The sequence below is a fragment of the Drosophila obscura genome, unplaced genomic scaffold (assembly GCF_018151105.1).
Source record: "Drosophila obscura isolate BZ-5 IFL unplaced genomic scaffold, ASM1815110v1 contig_192, whole genome shotgun sequence".
NCBI lineage: Eukaryota > Metazoa > Arthropoda > Insecta > Diptera > Drosophilidae > Drosophila > Drosophila obscura.
The window spans coordinates 3,851,638-3,867,886 of NW_024542781.1; the positions used below are offsets into that span (position 1 = coordinate 3,851,638).

The 16,249-nt window shown below is 43.8% G+C and overlaps 5 protein-coding genes and 1 non-coding gene across 6 annotated transcripts; 5 read left to right on the top strand and 1 right to left on the bottom strand.

Annotated features, from left to right (window-relative positions):
* Positions 1-19: 19 nt before the first annotated feature.
* LOC111065580 (dihydroorotate dehydrogenase (quinone), mitochondrial) lies at positions 20-1,524 on the top strand. Its single transcript, XM_022353816.2, has 2 exons — positions 20-204; positions 263-1,524. The coding sequence occupies exons 1-2, from the start codon at positions 175-177 to the stop codon at positions 1,430-1,432; spliced, it is 1,200 nt and encodes a 399-aa protein (XP_022209508.2). The 5' UTR covers positions 20-174; the 3' UTR covers positions 1,433-1,524.
* LOC111065585 (SRA stem-loop-interacting RNA-binding protein, mitochondrial) lies at positions 1,443-1,874 on the bottom strand. The gene has a single exon (XM_022353820.2). It carries the CDS (start codon positions 1,808-1,810, stop codon positions 1,541-1,543), a length of 270 nt encoding a protein of 89 aa, XP_022209512.1. The 5' UTR covers positions 1,811-1,874; the 3' UTR covers positions 1,443-1,540.
* A 39-nt stretch (positions 1,875-1,913) lies between these two features.
* LOC111065579 (dual specificity mitogen-activated protein kinase kinase 4) lies at positions 1,914-4,973 on the top strand. The gene is made up of 5 exons (XM_022353815.2): positions 1,914-2,244; positions 2,479-3,353; positions 3,422-3,562; positions 3,624-3,709; positions 3,773-4,973. Exons 1-5 carry the CDS (start codon positions 2,214-2,216, stop codon positions 3,945-3,947), a joined length of 1,308 nt encoding a protein of 435 aa, XP_022209507.1. The 5' UTR covers positions 1,914-2,213; the 3' UTR covers positions 3,948-4,973.
* A 2,418-nt stretch (positions 4,974-7,391) lies between these two features.
* On the top strand, positions 7,392-9,758 carry LOC111065578 (probable cytochrome P450 313b1). Its single transcript, XM_022353814.2, has 6 exons — positions 7,392-7,614; positions 7,669-8,058; positions 8,124-8,193; positions 8,720-8,846; positions 8,913-9,086; positions 9,151-9,758. Exons 1-6 carry the CDS (start codon positions 7,455-7,457, stop codon positions 9,736-9,738), a joined length of 1,509 nt encoding a protein of 502 aa, XP_022209506.2. The 5' UTR covers positions 7,392-7,454; the 3' UTR covers positions 9,739-9,758.
* Positions 9,759-10,561: 803 nt separating this feature from the next.
* Positions 10,562-10,655, top strand: Trnay-gua. Its single transcript has 2 exons — positions 10,562-10,598; positions 10,620-10,655. It is a non-coding gene; the product is annotated as a tRNA-Tyr (tRNA).
* A 2,641-nt stretch (positions 10,656-13,296) lies between these two features.
* On the top strand, positions 13,297-14,615 carry LOC111065581 (probable E3 ubiquitin-protein ligase makorin-1). Its single transcript, XM_022353817.2, has 2 exons — positions 13,297-13,406; positions 13,479-14,615. Exon 2 carries the CDS (start codon positions 13,492-13,494, stop codon positions 14,428-14,430), a length of 939 nt encoding a protein of 312 aa, XP_022209509.2. The 5' UTR covers positions 13,297-13,406; positions 13,479-13,491; the 3' UTR covers positions 14,431-14,615.
* Positions 14,616-16,249: the final 1,634 nt, after the last annotated feature.

Sequence of the window (16,249 nt, forward strand, 5' to 3'; positions counted from 1 at the left end):
GTCTGTCTATCGATACATTCAAAAATTAATTAATTATATGCTTTTAAACGAAATTTATACAAACGAAATCGAAATCTAACATTTTTTCTAAACAATAAACCTACTGAATCTTCCTGTTCTAATTCGATAGTCAACTTTAAATAATTCGATTAGTCAAGATCGATTAAACGGAAGATGGGGGCGATGGAGAATGTTAAGAAATTCGTAAGTTTGCAATATTATGGATTACAAAAGCAATGAGGTCTTATGTTTGTCCATCTAGAGTCGCATGCGGTCGCTGGGAATTGTCACGGCAGGGGCCACCGCCTTGCTGATGGGTATTACGGCGTACAACAACAAGGACCGGTTCTTCCGCACGTTTATTATGCCGGCCGTGCGTCTGCTGCCTGCAGAGGCCAGCCACAGCTTGGCTGTGCTCGCGTGCAAGTATCGTGTCTATCCTGTCTCCGAATATCAAGATGACATCAATTTGAATACCCCGTTTTTTGGTCGCCTGCTGAGCAATCCGATTGGCATCGCCGCTGGATTTGACAAGAATGCCGAGGCCGTATCCGGCCTGAAAGATCTAGGCTTTGGCTTTGTTGAGGTAGGAACTGTCACGCCCAATGCTCAGGAGGGAAATCCGAGGCCTCGAGTGTTCCGCCTATCTGAAGACAAAGCTATTATAAATCGTTATGGGTTTAACAGTGATGGCCACCAAGCTGTTCTGCAGCGGCTTAGCGAGGCGAGAAAAAAGGAGAATTTTAATGCCATAGTGGGCGTTAACTTGGGGCGCAATCGAGACACCCTGACCCCAGTCTCTGACTACGTACAGGGAGTCAGGGTCTTCGGGCCCGTGGCGGATTATCTAGTAATCAATGTGAGCAGTCCCAACACGAAAGGACTAAGGGATATGCAGAGCAAGGAGAAGCTTGCCGAGTTGCTCGAACAAGTGAACGAGGCGCGGTCGGGTCTGGAAAAGAACCGTAATGTCCCGATCTTGCTCAAGCTATCGCCCGACCTAGAGGTCTCCGACATGATCGACATAGTGGCAGTCATTAAGCGGAACAAGAGTCGCGTGGATGGTCTCATTGTGGCCAATACGACAGTGTCGCGGGACAATCTGCACGGCAGTAAGTGGACCACAGAGAGAGGCGGTTTGAGCGGAAAGCCGCTCAGAGCCCGCTCCACAGAGATGATTGCCCAGATGTATCAGCTCACCAACGGAAAAGTTCCCATAATTGGTGTTGGCGGCGTCTCATCCGGTCGTGATGCGTATCAGAAGATTGAGGCGGGCGCTTCGTACATCCAAATCTACACTGCTCTGGTCTACGAGGGCCCATATCTCGTTGAGCAGATCAAGGACGAGCTTTCGAAACTCATCACCGAACGTGGACATTCCAATGTACAGGCAGTGGTTGGGACAAAGTCAAAGTTCTACCTACCCAAGTAAGAAGCACAGTTTTAGGAACTAAAAATGAAACAATCGAAATATTTCTTTGGCTCCGGTACACGTAATTAAACCTCTATAAGATTACATTTGTATATTTCTCAAGTAACTTTATTGACTTTCGTTGGCACGCTGCACGTTGAGTACCCTGCCCTCGAGGAAGTGGGTGTTCTGATTGCTGGCGCTGTTGTAGGCATCCCGCTGGCTGAAGACTACGAATCCGTAGTACTTTGAAAGTCCCTGCTGCTTGTCGAACACTACTTCTGCATTGGCCACGTGCCCGTAGCGGGAGAAGTAGGTTTTCAGCTCCTTGCTGCTGATGGTCCACGGCAGGTTGCCCACAAACAACTTGTACGAGCTACGCGCAAATCCGCTGGACATGATTATGCGATTTGTTTATTTTATTTTTTGGTTACAGCTGTGTGACCATATTTGGACGTGTTAGCTATCGAGGCAAATCGCTCGTTGGCGTGTCCACTATCGATACCTCGAAATAAATCAATGTGTCATCTCTAGCTCTATTGGTTGGGTATTTATGTAAATTACTTAAAAAGTGCATAAATGTGCACTTTAACCGCAGAAGAGAAAAGTGTTGAGTTGGACCCACAGGAAAACCAAGCGACGGAAAAATAAGCGCACTCTTCGGCCCTTTCAAAGTCTCAGTCGACGTGTTGTATTCGGGGCGCGGCGCCCTCTGAAAAGACCAGCGACAGACGTCCTTTGGCAACAAAGCAATATCAATACTTTCTGTTCTGCTAGTATCCCGAAGCAGCCGTCAGTCACAATGGCCGAGCGACCGAAAAATTTGTTTGCCAGTGAGTATTATTTATTTTTCCTGCCTCTGCCCACGCACTTGACATACACACAGCACCACAATCAGATATATGTGTACATATGTATATAAATATGTACGTACATATGTACATACTCACACACATAAGTGCGGCCACCACTGGAACATATTTGTGGGAAGAGGAGTGGAGTGCACTGCTAAGTTGATAAGTTGATAAGCCAAAAAAGTAAGCACAAAACAAATTAATAAATTACAGCTGGACCCAGTCGATCGCGCAACCCTCCCGATCAGCTCAGTCTTAACAACCTCAGCATTCGCCATCCGCCCTCGTCAACCTCGTCGACTTCGTCCGGGTCTACATCCTCGGGATCAAGTTCCTCATCTCAACATAACAATGTGGCGCTGCGTTTTAGTGCACAGCCCCCGATGGCCATCAGCAGTGGCAGTAGTGCCGGCGGTGCCGGTTGTTCCGGTGGCGGAGGCGGCACTGCGCCGGCTTCAAGCAGTAGCAGCAGCAGCACTGCAACAGACCGGCATCGGGAGCGTATACGCCAGCAGGCCTGTGGCAAGCTACAGTTTGGCGAGGGTGCTGCGAACACACATCAGTTCACTTCAGATGATCTCGAGGATGAGGGCGAAATAGGGCGAGGAGCCTTTGGTGCCGTCAACAAGATGATATTCAAGAAGCTGGATAAGGTCATGGCAGTGAAGCGCATCCGCTCTACTGTCGACGAAAAGGAACAAAAGCAGCTGCTCATGGACCTAGAGGTGGTCATGAAGTCCAATGAATGCATCTACATTGTTCAGTTTTATGGAGCGCTTTTCAAGGAGGGCGATTGCTGGATATGCATGGAACTGATGGACACGTCGTTGGACAAATTCTACAAGTACATATTCGAGAAGCAGCAGCGCCACTTGCCAGAGTCCATCCTCGCCAAAATCACGGTTGCCACGGTGAACGCGTTGAACTATTTGAAGGAGGAGCTCAAGATAATACATCGTGATGTAAAGCCCAGCAACATCTTGCTGCATCGCCGAGGCGACATCAAGCTGTGTGATTTTGGAATATCGGGCCAACTAGTTGACTCGATAGCCAAGACCAAGGATGCGGGCTGCAGACCCTACATGGCGGTAAGCAAACGGAAAAAATCGAAATGACATTCATTTTTGATATTTCGCAATTTTGAATTTTTCTGCAGCCTGAGCGCATCGATCCAGAGCGTGCCAAGGGCTACGATGTGCGAAGCGATGTGTGGTCCTTGGGTATCACTTTGATGGAGGTGGCGACAGGTAATTTCCCATATCGCAAATGGGACTCGGTGTTTGAGCAGCTTTGCCAGGTGAGCTGGGCGTTTTGAAAGTAAGAGTTGAGCATGTTTATCATGTTCTTACATCCCTTAGGTTGTGCAAGGCGAACCGCCGCGACTAATGACCTCTTACAATGGCATGGAGTTCTCCAAAGAGTTTGTGGAATTCGTCAACACTTGGTAAGCACTATAAAATTTGGAATTTGTATATTCAGTCGCTTTTCATTGCGTCATTTGTTGCAGCCTCATTAAAAAGGAGAGTGACAGGCCTAAGTACAGTCGACTGCTGGAGATGCCATTCATACGTCGCGGCGAGACGAGCCACACCGATGTGGCTGTGTATGTGGCAGATATCCTCGAGTCCATGGAAAACGATGGCATAACGCAGTTCACGGCCAACCAGCAGGCGGAGAGTTAATCATCTCGAAGCGAATTAACTAAGAATCAGCAACAAACACACAAAAAACAAAAGCAAACTAAACACGGAAGAAAAACATAAAAACATAAGTTGTTGTCTACTCTGTAGCATTCATAGTAAACGTAGGGCTTATCGTATTTTGTTTTGAAGACAAAAACAAAACTAAGCTAATGAAAAGTGTGTAAGCTGAAAGTACATAAAAGAGATGTGTGTAAAGTCGAATCCCGAAGAGAAAGAAATTCCCAATTGTGCGGCAATAATTTTTGTAATCGTGCGTTGAAAATGTGTGAAAAAATAAATTCCCAAATTTAATTGTTTAGAAAAAGCCAGAAAGTAGAAGCGATAGCCAAGCGTTTTAGACCGATGGCAACCAACATCCCCCAGAGTCCATGTCCCTTTACGTTCAGCCAGCGAGCATTTTTCAAATTCGAACCATTCGTTTATCATTCTTGATGGCACATCCGCTATAAGTGATACATTCTGCGTTATTAAACAAAAACAAAAACCACAAGAGAAACCTAAGCAATTAGAACGGTTGGTAGAAACAAAAGAAATAAGTAAATTACGAAAATCAAGGGTTCACTATCTAGACGACTGTAAGCTAATGAATACACCAACACGCGACCCAAAGCGTGCAATAGAAATAGTTCAACCATACAATTAAATGATGTATTATTTATTGAGTCGATTTTGTAATCCTATTATACATATTTTTTATTTTGCATATGAACATGATTGTGAAAAGCTTTAAATGATTGGCCAGCGGCTTAAATGTTTAAATTTTAGTAGAAATAATTGCAGGAATATGCAAAAATAATCGCTTAATATATGAAATAATTAGCCACAACACCAACACACACATCCCCATACTGATCACACACACACACAAACGCTTTTACGCGTAGTATTTAGTTGTAAGCGAAGCAAAATATTTAGCAAAAAGTTACAGCTTCAAAAAGAAGTCAAGTGAAAAGGAAAATAAAACAAAATAAATGTATTGTGCCTAAGTATAAAGGAATGATATGATGAAAATTTAACCAGAGAAATACCACTTAAATTCCATTAATGGTCATAAGCCATTTAATATCTAACCAGTATCTGGAACCGCAACGGGTTCCTTAGCCTAGCTTTTGCCCCCGCCACTCCCAAAATGCTCATGCCACACCATAGAGACACCACGCCAGTCCCGTCCCCCCCCACAAACACACACAACATAACAAAAACGAGAAATTGCACCGTCTAAGCCCCGACTCAAACAGTCAAAAACGAACCATGCCAGTGTTTTTTGATTAACATTTTTATGCAAGCGTCAATGTGAAAGCAAAGTTTATTTTGTATAAATATATAAATGTATGAATATATGTATGTACATGCAATGCATTATATATTTGCATGAGTTGCCTATACATAGATTAAGATCGACACAGCCTGCAGGATTTTCTCTTTTGTTTGAAATTAATGTGCAAAACAAAACACCTACAATATGCAGCAAAAGGAGTTCAACAAATAATATATGAATATATTTTTAATAAGTCAATAGGCAGCAGCCCTGAGAGTTGCAAATAAATTTGTATAAGAATGAAATGCTCGGCCAGCCGATACGTGTATGCCCTTACCGATGCCAATACATATGGGAGTCAATGATGTAAGAAGATATCACACAGCTTGATAGATGAGGACTGCGACTTCCTCGGAAATACTTTTCTGCTCTACTTCATTGAGCCACAAACCACAGCAACATTTGTAAGGGCGTACATATCTTATCTGAAATGCGAAAAGTTTCTAGAGATAACAATGAAAGGTGACAAAGAACGCATTAAGGTGCCATAAGATTGAGTCAACCCCAGTTAAAAACTTGGTATAGTTTAAAACAATTACCTACATATGTACATATATATGTATGTGCTCGGGCAGGTCATCCTTGATATACATAACAGCAAGTAGGATTAATAATCATATTGTACAACTTGTGTGTAATGCCAGGAAACCCACAATCGGAGTCGTCGCGAGTCGTCAATATTTTTGACAATAAAAAGGTGTATAATTTATTTATAAAGCAGGGCAAACTTTAGGTCCCTCGAGGAGTTACGGCTAGACATATGAAAAGTGTATATAAGGTAGACCTAGACCTACTAAGGAAATATGACTGGCATATATTTATATACTAACCTATGTAATAACTGCAACAACAGGCAGTAGAGTACTTACGTCTATCAATTCCGAAAGACACCCGATTGAAAAATTGTAACACCAACGCCTACGATTTACTTCCACTGATCCTTTAGGCTAATGCAGATGCAAACCACAACTTACAACTATAAACTAAAACTAACCAATGACAAAACTGGAAACGCAACGTCCACAAAAAAATAAATATCGCAAACTTTTAAAACCTAGCTTACACTTAAGAAGAGAGTGGAGTGCAACTTTGTCGATTTTTAAGGGATCCAAATATGGGATCCTGATCCTAAAATGTAGAAGCCATTGGAACACCTGAGGAGGCGACGTTCTTCACTCAACACATAGCGCACTAAGTTTTACTAAGTAGCCTACCAACGTACATCTGTATGTACATATGTATGTGTGTACCATGCCCGCTTGTGTCTCTCTATCTCAACAGAACTAAAATAACACATGGAAAGCCGTGATCACCGCAGGAGGATTATAAAAAGTCAAGCAAATACGGAAGGAAATAAGAAATTGAATTGTTAAAAAATAACTTAATACATAATTGAAATAAACAACAACACAACTAAAACAATTTGTAAAAATATTAATAGCGAATAAAAAGCATAATTAAAAAACCAAATGAATGCTTAATGAGTATCAATGGGGGTAGGGGTAGGGTTAGGGATTGAGCTGAGTGAACAACCCATGGAACACGAAGCCTGACACGCCTACCTAAATGACGTATCCGTTGGCCCAATAATTAACCAATTACTAAATCAAAATAAAGTTCAAGAACATGCTACAATGTGTCGAGCCTAGCTGGGGTTTCGGCCAAGGGGTATATTGATTTTTTGAGCGCGTTTATCGGTCCAGTAAAGTATAATAAGGGGGATGAGAAAATCAAGGCGGAATTCCGGATGTACTCGTACTAATTTGTGTTGAATTTTTTAACAATAAATACGGAAAATTTGAGCATACAAAAAATATCAATCCATGGTGGATTTTTGTTTGTTAAAAGAGTAAATTCAAACAGGCCCAACAGCTTTGGCCCACTGCATATTATAATATTGACTGGCATAATTTTCAGGGCACGCGACTCGCATGCGAATGGTCACCTAACGAGAGGCTAGAGACGTGGCAGGCATGGAAAGTTCCGCATTAGAGCCACAAATGCGTAATCCCCGCACTGAGGCTCCAGCCACATACTCTTGCATATAGAAATCTCAATGGGTGCCGTGCCTGAGCTGGGATGCCTAGACTCAGTGTGGACTCGAACGTTGCGCGATAAACAATTAATTTCTGGTGCGGACTGGGGACCGGACCCTCAAGTTCAACGACATGCTGCTCGGCACCTGCATCATTCTGGCCATATGGTTGCTGCTGGTGTGGACGTACTTTTTATGGACCCGGCGACGGTACTACAAGGCCGCCTGGCAGATGAGGGGACCTATCGGCTGGCCCCTAATCGGCATGGGCCTGCAAATGATGAATCCCGAGAGTAAGAGCGGCCGGAGAGAAGCCAGTCCAGGCTGGGGCTAACAGTCTTTTGCAGCCTTTCTGCAGTACATGGACGGACTGTCGCACAAGTTCAAGGCACCCTTCGTCTCCTGGATGGGCACCAGCTGCTTCCTCTACGTCAATGACCCACAAACTGTGGAGCAAATCTTCAACTCGAACCATTGCACCAACAAGGGAGACTTCTACCGCTTCCTGAGCTCGGCGATAGGCGACGGGCTGTTCACCTCCAGCGCTCCTCGCTGGCACAAGCATCGTCGCCTCATCAATCCTGCCTTTGGGCGTCAGATCCTCTGCAACTTTTTGCCCATTTTTAATGCCGAGGCGGAGGTTCTACTGCAGAAGCTGGACCTGGAGGGTGTACAGGGTGGCAAGGAATTGGAGATATATCAGATATTAAAGAAGATTGTCCTGGAAGCAGCATGTCGTGAGTAGCCAGCCAATCCCTTTGCATCTCATTTTCGAAGTGCGTAATTTATAATTCTGATGCAGAGACAACCATGGGCAGGAAAATGAATTTCCAGCATGACGGTTCCGCGGCCATATTCGAAGCCTACAATGGGTGAGTCATTGCATTGATGGGAACTACATATATTGCATGTGCAATAGTATAGAATATATCTAATATTTAATTTATTCTGAAAAGAGTCCGCACGTGTGTTTCCTTGAATGTATGATTTATATCGAAATTTAAATGCAAGTAGTCAGTCCTTGGAAGCAGTGTTGGACCAGTGCCGACTTGTACTTGGAAAGAGTATACGTCTACCGAAACCAATCTGCTTAATAACCAGTAAGCATCTTTGCTTTGGAGACTCTATGTCTTTGTCTACGTCAGGATAGACTTTCAAGTATCATGTCATGCTTCTCCGTCCTGCCAGTTTTTTTCTTGGCTATTAGCTAATTACAATCTTGCAGCACCTCGGGCGGAAAGGCTTTTGCATTGCGACACGTTCTGCCTCAATGGCGACAAGGACCGAAGGGGGGTGGGGGGTTCCTTGTCCTCGTCCTCCCTTGATCCCTTGACAGAGCATCGATACCACCTCGTTGCAGAGTTTAACACTTTTTGCTTGTGTATGTATCCTTTAAAGCTTGACGGAGGTGTGTGTGAAGCGAATGCTGTCCCCTTGGCTCTATCCGGAGTTCATCTATCGACGCTCGGTACTTTTTGGCCAACAGAAGAAGGTTGTTGGCGTTCTCCTTGGGTTTGTGGAGCAGGTAAATTGATGACCGATTCCGTGCCATCCGTATGACCTATGACCTTTGATTTGCATGTTCCGCCAGCTGCTGGCACCGATTGTCTCGGTTGTGGATCTCGACACCACCAAGGAGCCATTGCAACAGGAGCCAAGAAGTAAATCCAAGTCTATTTTCATTGAACAGGTGAGGGAGCATGTTGAGCGAGGCCAACTGAGTTGGCAGGATGTCAGAGATGAGGCGAATGTCACCATTGCAGCGGTAAGTAAGAGATTCTAGATTAAAGCCCTAAGGGTAGAGCGGACTTTGCTTTCCTCTCGGACAGACCTTCGAGACCACATCGACGGCTCTCTACTTCACCATCCTCTGCCTGGCCATACATCCGAGCTACCAGGAAAAGCTCCATGAGGAGTTAGTGGCGGAGCTGCCGCCCTACGGGGACATTTCGTTGGAGCAGTTCGAGCGCCTTACCTACACAGAAATGGCAATCAACGAGGCCATGCGGCTTTTTGCGCCCGTTCCCATGGTCCTTCGCTCCGCAGCTCAGGATTTTCAGCTCCGGCGCGGTGACGACGAATTTCTGATCCCAAGCGGCACCCAGATTGGGATCGACATCTACAATATGCAGCGGGACGAGCGGGTGTGGGGACCATTGGCCCGCACCTACAATCCGTACGCGCACTTCGGACCAGAGGCGCCTCCCCGTCATGCCTTTGCCTTTGTGCCATTTACCAAGGGACTGCGCATGTGCATCGGCTACCGGTATGCCACGATGCTGATGAAGCTGCTGCTGGCCAAGATATTTCGATGCTATCGCATCAGCACAGAGGCTCGGCTGGATCAGCTCCTGGTCAAGGGCAATATATCTCTCAAATTGAGGAATTATCCACTGTGTCGGGTGAAGCGAAGGTAATGAAGGTCACGCTTCCATCTCCCATCAATGTCTCCAGCTCTTGTCCTGCCCACGTCGCACTTCATCTCAACCGTCTCGTTGCTGTAGTTTTCCAATTAAAAAATGTAATTCTTGTTGCATTTTCCATGCTGTAAATTGAATTTGTTTCACTTTTGCTGGGGGTTCGTTAGCTGACACTCCGCTCCCAGCGTAATTTGCATGCTTGCAAATGGCTATAATGGATTCCAGTTACCTCTTCTGCCTCCACTAGGTCCCGGCGTACGTTGCGTACACACAATATAATTGATTGAATTCCTTGATGGAATGCCTGCGATAGCGTGGGTCAGAATTCTGGCCCAAAGTGTCCTGAAATATGCGTAACTTTGTAGGGTTGGATGTTTTAGCGAACATTCTAACAAATTAAGAAGTCTCGGAAGGAAGCCGCAATGGAATAACCTGAATCTGTCATCAAAAGGGAACTTAGCAATAATTTGCATTCCAAATAATAAATTGTGCTAAAAACCAAAAATACCAATACAAGCACAATGACGCGCGCGCTGATGACACGCAGCATTGACATTGCTGTTTACATAATATAATTGTCCAGTGCACTGTTGCAGACTAAAGCAAGTAAGTAAATTAAAGGCTGGTAAGACGTTGTTGCCACATTCACCACACGCTCTGAGCTCTCACCTCTGATTTCCATTGTTGCTGTTGTAGTTGTTTGTAGTTGTCTGTCGCGCCTGTTCAACGCCTTAGAAATGAAATGTGCGCCGCGCGCCATTTAGTAGTTGTCTCGCTTGCACGCATATACAAAACCCACAATAGCACCCGACAAATTCAACCTTCGATAGCTCAGTTGGTAGAGCGGTGGACTGTAGATGGAAACACATGCAATAGAAATCCATAGGTCGCTGGTTCAAATCCGGCTCGAAGGATTGTAACATTTTTTATTTTTTTATATTTTAAAACATATTTAATAATATTATTCCGATATACTGCAGTAAATAAGACAGTTTGCTCTGGCCAACTTATTTATTGGCTTTTATCAAAAATAAACTCGCTTTAAAATTAATTTATTGTCGTATGCAATATAGAATTATTAACATCTACTCTTTGTCTATATGCTAAACTGAAGAGGAATGGAATTATAAATAATAATTATAGTAATAATAATTCCAGTTGTTCTTCCTCGAGTTTGCCCACCGTAATCTGTGTTTGTGAAATTCAAACTTCGGACAAAGAAATAGATTGGTATCTCGACAGCCACGCCTTAAGCTTCCATTTTACTTGAGGGTCTTGACTGCAACTTGCAACAAAATATACATAATTCAATAGCAGCAGCGTCCTTGCCATAACGGACTCGACCTCAGAGAAGATGTTAAAAGTGGGCAAAAAGTGATTGCGACTCGTTAACGCTTCGAAATACAGGGAACAGCCGTTGCTGCAGATGGTTCCGGTCAGGGATGGCTGTGTAATCACAACATTAATCTAATACGCGTGTTTAGTGCGGCCTGGCGGGCAGCCAACTTAATAATAGCTTTCGGAGCGCTTTGCAATAAGTAATTAAATCATTTAGAGCAAATCAAACTGACGGATGAGAAGATGACGCAGTCAAAGAGGAGAGCAAAGGCCACTCCACTCCGATTCGACTTCGACTTCGACTTCGACTCCGACAACGACTCAAGCTCTTAAGCAAATAGTCGCCAAGGCTCTTTGGGTCTCTGGGTTTCTGGTCTGGCTTATTATTAATGAGGAAAAGTTTTGCAAGTTTTCAATTAGTTATGCGCCCATCCACAGTTGCCCGCCGGCAACGCCCCTCTCGCGCGGCCGACTGGAGCATAATCAAGACAAACGTTGGCTCATAATAAAATATTTAGTTGGATTTCCCTGGCCAGTCCCATTAATTGACTAGCAACCAGCTATTTGTATAACAAGCCGAGACGTTGTTTCCATTCAGGGCGGTTACGGCTGATTATGTTGCTCGGTTTGGCTCCGCTGCTACACTCGGGCCGGGTTGCCTGCATAATGTGATTAATTGAATATCAAGGCAGCAGACACCTGAATACGAGGAGCAGAAACAGCTTTGGCTTCAGCTGTGCCATGTCTCGCAAGTTAACCGATGCAGTCAAGGCCTCTACTTCGAAGAGCACTACTCGTACTTATGCCACATGCAGACTGCATTAAAGTCTTTAATTTGGTTTTCCTTCATCACCGAAATGAAGTGAGAAGATACCTTACTAAATTCGACTAAGAACTAACAGCTAAGAGCTGACTTTAATTATCGGAGTTGGGTTTTGCTCTACTTCTGGTCCCAAGTATACGAGCCAGGCGCATTAATTGGATCGGTTGGCTGAGATCAAAACCATTGAGGAAAACCATTTTAAATTATTTATTTACATACAACCCTTTTATCTTTTTTGCAGTCTTTCTCTCTTAATTGTGATACACTTTACGACACTTTCGACAAGTTTGTCTCAATTCTAGCTAAGCCACAAAGCAGGTAACACTTGGTCGAGCTACAACAATGCACTGTGGCTGTGGGCCTGGATGCCTGGGCGCCTTAATTACAGTAAAACATTTACCAAGACGTCCGTATGAGCATATGTATGCACTCGCATGAATATGTACATATGTATTTATGTAGGTATGTGTCTACGTGAAAGAGCTGGCTAATAAACAAAACATTCCTCAAAGCCCGGAATGGCGGATGGCAGGATAGAAGCAGGAAAACCGCATTAACAAGCAGCTGCTGCAGCATACAGATCCTAGGCGTAATTAAGTTTACTCTCAGCTGACGAGAGACGCGCCACGCGGGACCCCAACGAAAATCTTATCTGGAAAACCTGGCAAACAAACCACAGTATGGGATGGGAAAGGCCGATGCTGACGCCGACGCCGACTCGACAGAAGCCGACCGCAGGCAGGGAAAGGCCAGACCCCGACCCCATCAATGTTAATGCTAATTGTTATTGTAGTTAACATGGGGCACGGGGTGGGGCGGTGCGTGGAAGAGTCGAAAGTGCCTGGCCGCTTACCTCAAATTGAATTAGACTCATATGTGGTCGTCAGAGACAGTTTGCAACTTCCCAACTCAATTTGGCAGCTCACAAAGTTTCCCATACACTGACAAAATAAAAGGCGCTGCATACCCCCAACAGTTCAGTCGGACCAACCACAGCGCTGAAATGTTTTTATCAGTGTAGGCTCAATGCTCACTATTTTCAGGGCGCTCAACTAAATCACAGTGAAAATATTTCACAAAATTGCATTAAAAACTTTTCTACCATGCACTGCAAAATTTCAGTACAAAACGACCAAAACGACAAAATGAAATAAATTTGTGACATTGTTCAGGCAAGTGGCGGCAACTGAAGAGGACATATGTACATACATATAACCCAGTTATTAGGGGATACTCGAGAGTACAAGAATGCATTTATTCGATAAAAATAAACTTACAGTCCATACTCTTGCGTACTCACTCCGTCAGTGTGTCTGTAATCATGCGCCCGATAAAGAAACTTTTGTTGTTACTGAAAATAATTGATTTCAAATGATGCAACTGACTGATTATATTTAACTAAAGTTGACGTTTTCATTCGATGTTCTATATTTTCGATTTAAATTCAATGATTCAACTATCAAAATTGAATAGGGGGAAGTAAATAATTCATATATGTATAAAGGTAAACGAAACAACCACAATTTTGTCTCTTCGTTGAGAATTAAACGGTTTTCCATATTAAACCATTTTGCAGTTGTGCCAGTAAAATGAGTGAAGTCTGCAGCATCGATCCCGCAGTTGGCACAAGTCCAAATATATGCCGCTACTATGTGCAGGGCATTTGTCAGTTTGGGGCACTTTGCCGCTTCTCTCACGATTTAAGTCAAGGTAGTCCAGAGAATGAGAATCAAATTTGCATTGCACCAGATAATGCTGTGATGGGAAGCACCAAGCCAAGCACCAGTCCAAAGTGCCGAAACTGGGCGGAGGCCCCGATTTTTGTGCCTAGTCTGCAAGACCTGACCGAAAATAGGAATAAAGCTTCTGGAAACATTGCTGATGAAAACGGAAACCATGTCGCATTATTGAATGAGGTTGGTCCATATCACAGTTCGTGGGATTATTCGGACTATTTCCCGTATCATATGCATATGGAACTATGCAAGATGTGTGACCAGTACTGTCTGCATCCCACGGATCGAGCTCAACGTAAGGAACACAACCTGGAGTGCTTGAAACAGCACGAAAAGGCCATGGAACTTGCCTTTGCAATCTCTCGATCTAAGGACAAGGCTTGTGGAATATGCTTTGAAAAAATCATGGAAAAGTCGGGTCGAGAAAACCGATTCGGAATCCTGCCCAATTGCAACCATATCTTTTGTCTGGAATGCATTCGCAAATGGCGTCAAGAACAAGACTTCGATCATAAAGTAACGCGAGGGTGTCCAGTTTGTCGCATAGCTTCGGACTTTGTCTGCCCCAGTGGATTTTGGGTGGACAGCCAGCAGGATAAGGATCAACTTTTCAACGACTATCGCGCTGCATTGGGAGCCAAGGATTGCAAATACTTTAAAAAAGGCGAGGGTTCGTGCCCATTTGGGAACAAGTGCTTTTACAGACATTCTCTGTCAAATGGGGATATCGTTGATGTGGGTTTGCCAAAGCGCACTCGAAAACTACATGGCCATAATGAAATAACAATTTAATTAATAATCGAAATATCTTGCCAAGTTTCGAATAATAAAATTAAAGCCAACAAAGAATAAAGAGCTAAACACGCGTACCTACATACATTTAATATAATTATTGATACTGTTTACAATGTCGAGTGCAAAATTTATTTGAATACAAAATTTAATTTTGTTTAAAAATGTACATATTACTGTATTGTATGAATCTTATTTAAAGCGTAGAAATAATCAGAAACATTTTCGTATTTTAAAGAATTTAAATCAAATAAAAATAATATTAATATAAAATAATATAATAATATTATTTTAAAATTCAATCAAATGTCTTAATGTTTTCGGTGTCGCATACGAATAAGTACTAGTTCAGAATAATTTTAGTTATCTAAGCGAGATCTTACAATCATGGTGAAGGTGGAATACCCCAGGCTCAGCTTTTTTACTTGTTACACATCATATCAGATACCGGACCCAACTGAAAGTTTGAAGTATTCGACCCTCCCTCAGGAGAGGGCCTTCGGTGCTAAATGGCCTTGTGCCCTCTTGAAAAGTGGAAATGTGTTTCAACTTCGCGGCCCTCATCCTTTTATGAGACTGGAGAAAGTTTTGTTGTTTGACAAATTGTTTTGTGCAGTCGCCGGAGGAAATAAAAGGCAACATTCTACTGTAATCGGGGGCCGGATCGAGATGGGAGTGGGAGATGTGGATGAGAACGAGAACGAAGCAGAATGGAGATGTGGACAGTGCCATCAATGTGTAATGAATATGGGGTGGGGGATTCGGAACTGAAGTAAGAGCAGAGTTTAAAGCGCGAACAAGAGAAGCGAAAACAAATACAGGCTCCTTGTCGCCTGGTGGTCCCCTTCCGGTTGCCGCGTCAGTGGCCAAACTTTTTGCCGCTCGCCCTGCAGCTGCAGCGGCGCATAAATTAGCAAACATGAGGCGAGCGGAGCGCGTGACTGTCGGACCTGCGGAGGAGCCTGCCGTGACCCTGCTACGTCCTCCCGGCTGGCTCCACCGGCAAATGGCTTACTGATTGACTACCTACGCTCCAGCCCGTGGACCAGTTCCCACGTGGTGCTAACCAGAGACAAGAGGGCCTCTTGTCTGGCTGCAGCAAATTAGCGATGTTCATGTGGTCCACTCTCCGCCCTCTGCGCGTCAGTCCTCTTCACTCGGAACTTCGTTGGGAAATAAAAGCACTGACTTCCCCCGAAATTGGCAAGCGCAATTAATTAAAAAGTTTGCTGCAAAATGCAATCGGACTGAACTCAGCACTGGAAGGCGTTTGGGTGGGGAGTGGCCTTCCATGGAATGCGACGGGATTGGACGGGATGGGATTGGGTGAAACGAAATGGTCGTCAGACAAAGCTCTAAAAACATTTTTCCAGCTGGCGAAAAATGCGCTAAATTGTTTTTTTTTGTTTCGTGCTGAGCGAATTTAATTAAAAATTGCGCATACGCCAGGTGGCACTAACGCAAAACATAAAGCATTGGATTACGGAAATATGTCATGAATAGCTATGAAATGGTGCGATGCTACTCGTAAAATATACATACTATGAATAAAGATTAAAGTGAGCAGAGCTCGTACATAAAAATGTCCGAGCTGGTCGTAAGGAATAATTCAATCCAATCAATTTATGGATTCAGATTTTCGTTCCAATGGTAAAGGATATATGTATATTTAAATTTTAACGGTATGTTTAATATTATTTAATGTGATTCTACATAATACTCATAGGACTGTACGGAATTTTTCTTTTCATTAGCGTACGCCACGATTAAAGCAGCTCATCAAATGCTAAGAATATGTACTCCATGAAGCTATGTCTAT

Bases quoted from the DNA above. Each gene is read 5' to 3' on its own strand.
- LOC111065585 (XM_022353820.2), bottom strand. From the start codon at position 1,810: ATGTCCAGCGGATTTGCGCGTAGCTCGTACAAGTTGTTTGTGGGCAAC.
- LOC111065578 (XM_022353814.2), top strand. From the start codon at position 7,455: ATGCTGCTCGGCACCTGCATCATTCTGGCCATATGGTTGCTGCTGGTG. The intron at 7,615-7,668 runs GTAAGAGCGGCC...AGTCTTTTGCAG, and splicing joins GCAAATGATGAATCCCGAGA to CCTTTCTGCAGTACATGGAC. The intron at 8,059-8,123 runs GTGAGTAGCCAG...ATTCTGATGCAG, and splicing joins TGTCCTGGAAGCAGCATGTC to AGACAACCATGGGCAGGAAA.
- LOC111065580 (XM_022353816.2), top strand. From the start codon at position 175: ATGGGGGCGATGGAGAATGTTAAGAAATTC. The intron at 205-262 runs GTAAGTTTGCAA...TTGTCCATCTAG, and splicing joins TGGAGAATGTTAAGAAATTC to AGTCGCATGCGGTCGCTGGG.
- LOC111065579 (XM_022353815.2), top strand. From the start codon at position 2,214: ATGGCCGAGCGACCGAAAAATTTGTTTGCCA. The intron at 2,245-2,478 runs GTGAGTATTATT...AATAAATTACAG, and splicing joins ACCGAAAAATTTGTTTGCCA to CTGGACCCAGTCGATCGCGC. The intron at 3,710-3,772 runs GTAAGCACTATA...CATTTGTTGCAG, and splicing joins GTGGAATTCGTCAACACTTG to CCTCATTAAAAAGGAGAGTG.
- LOC111065581 (XM_022353817.2), top strand. From the start codon at position 13,492: ATGAGTGAAGTCTGCAGCATCGATCCCGCAGTTGGCACAAGTCCAAAT.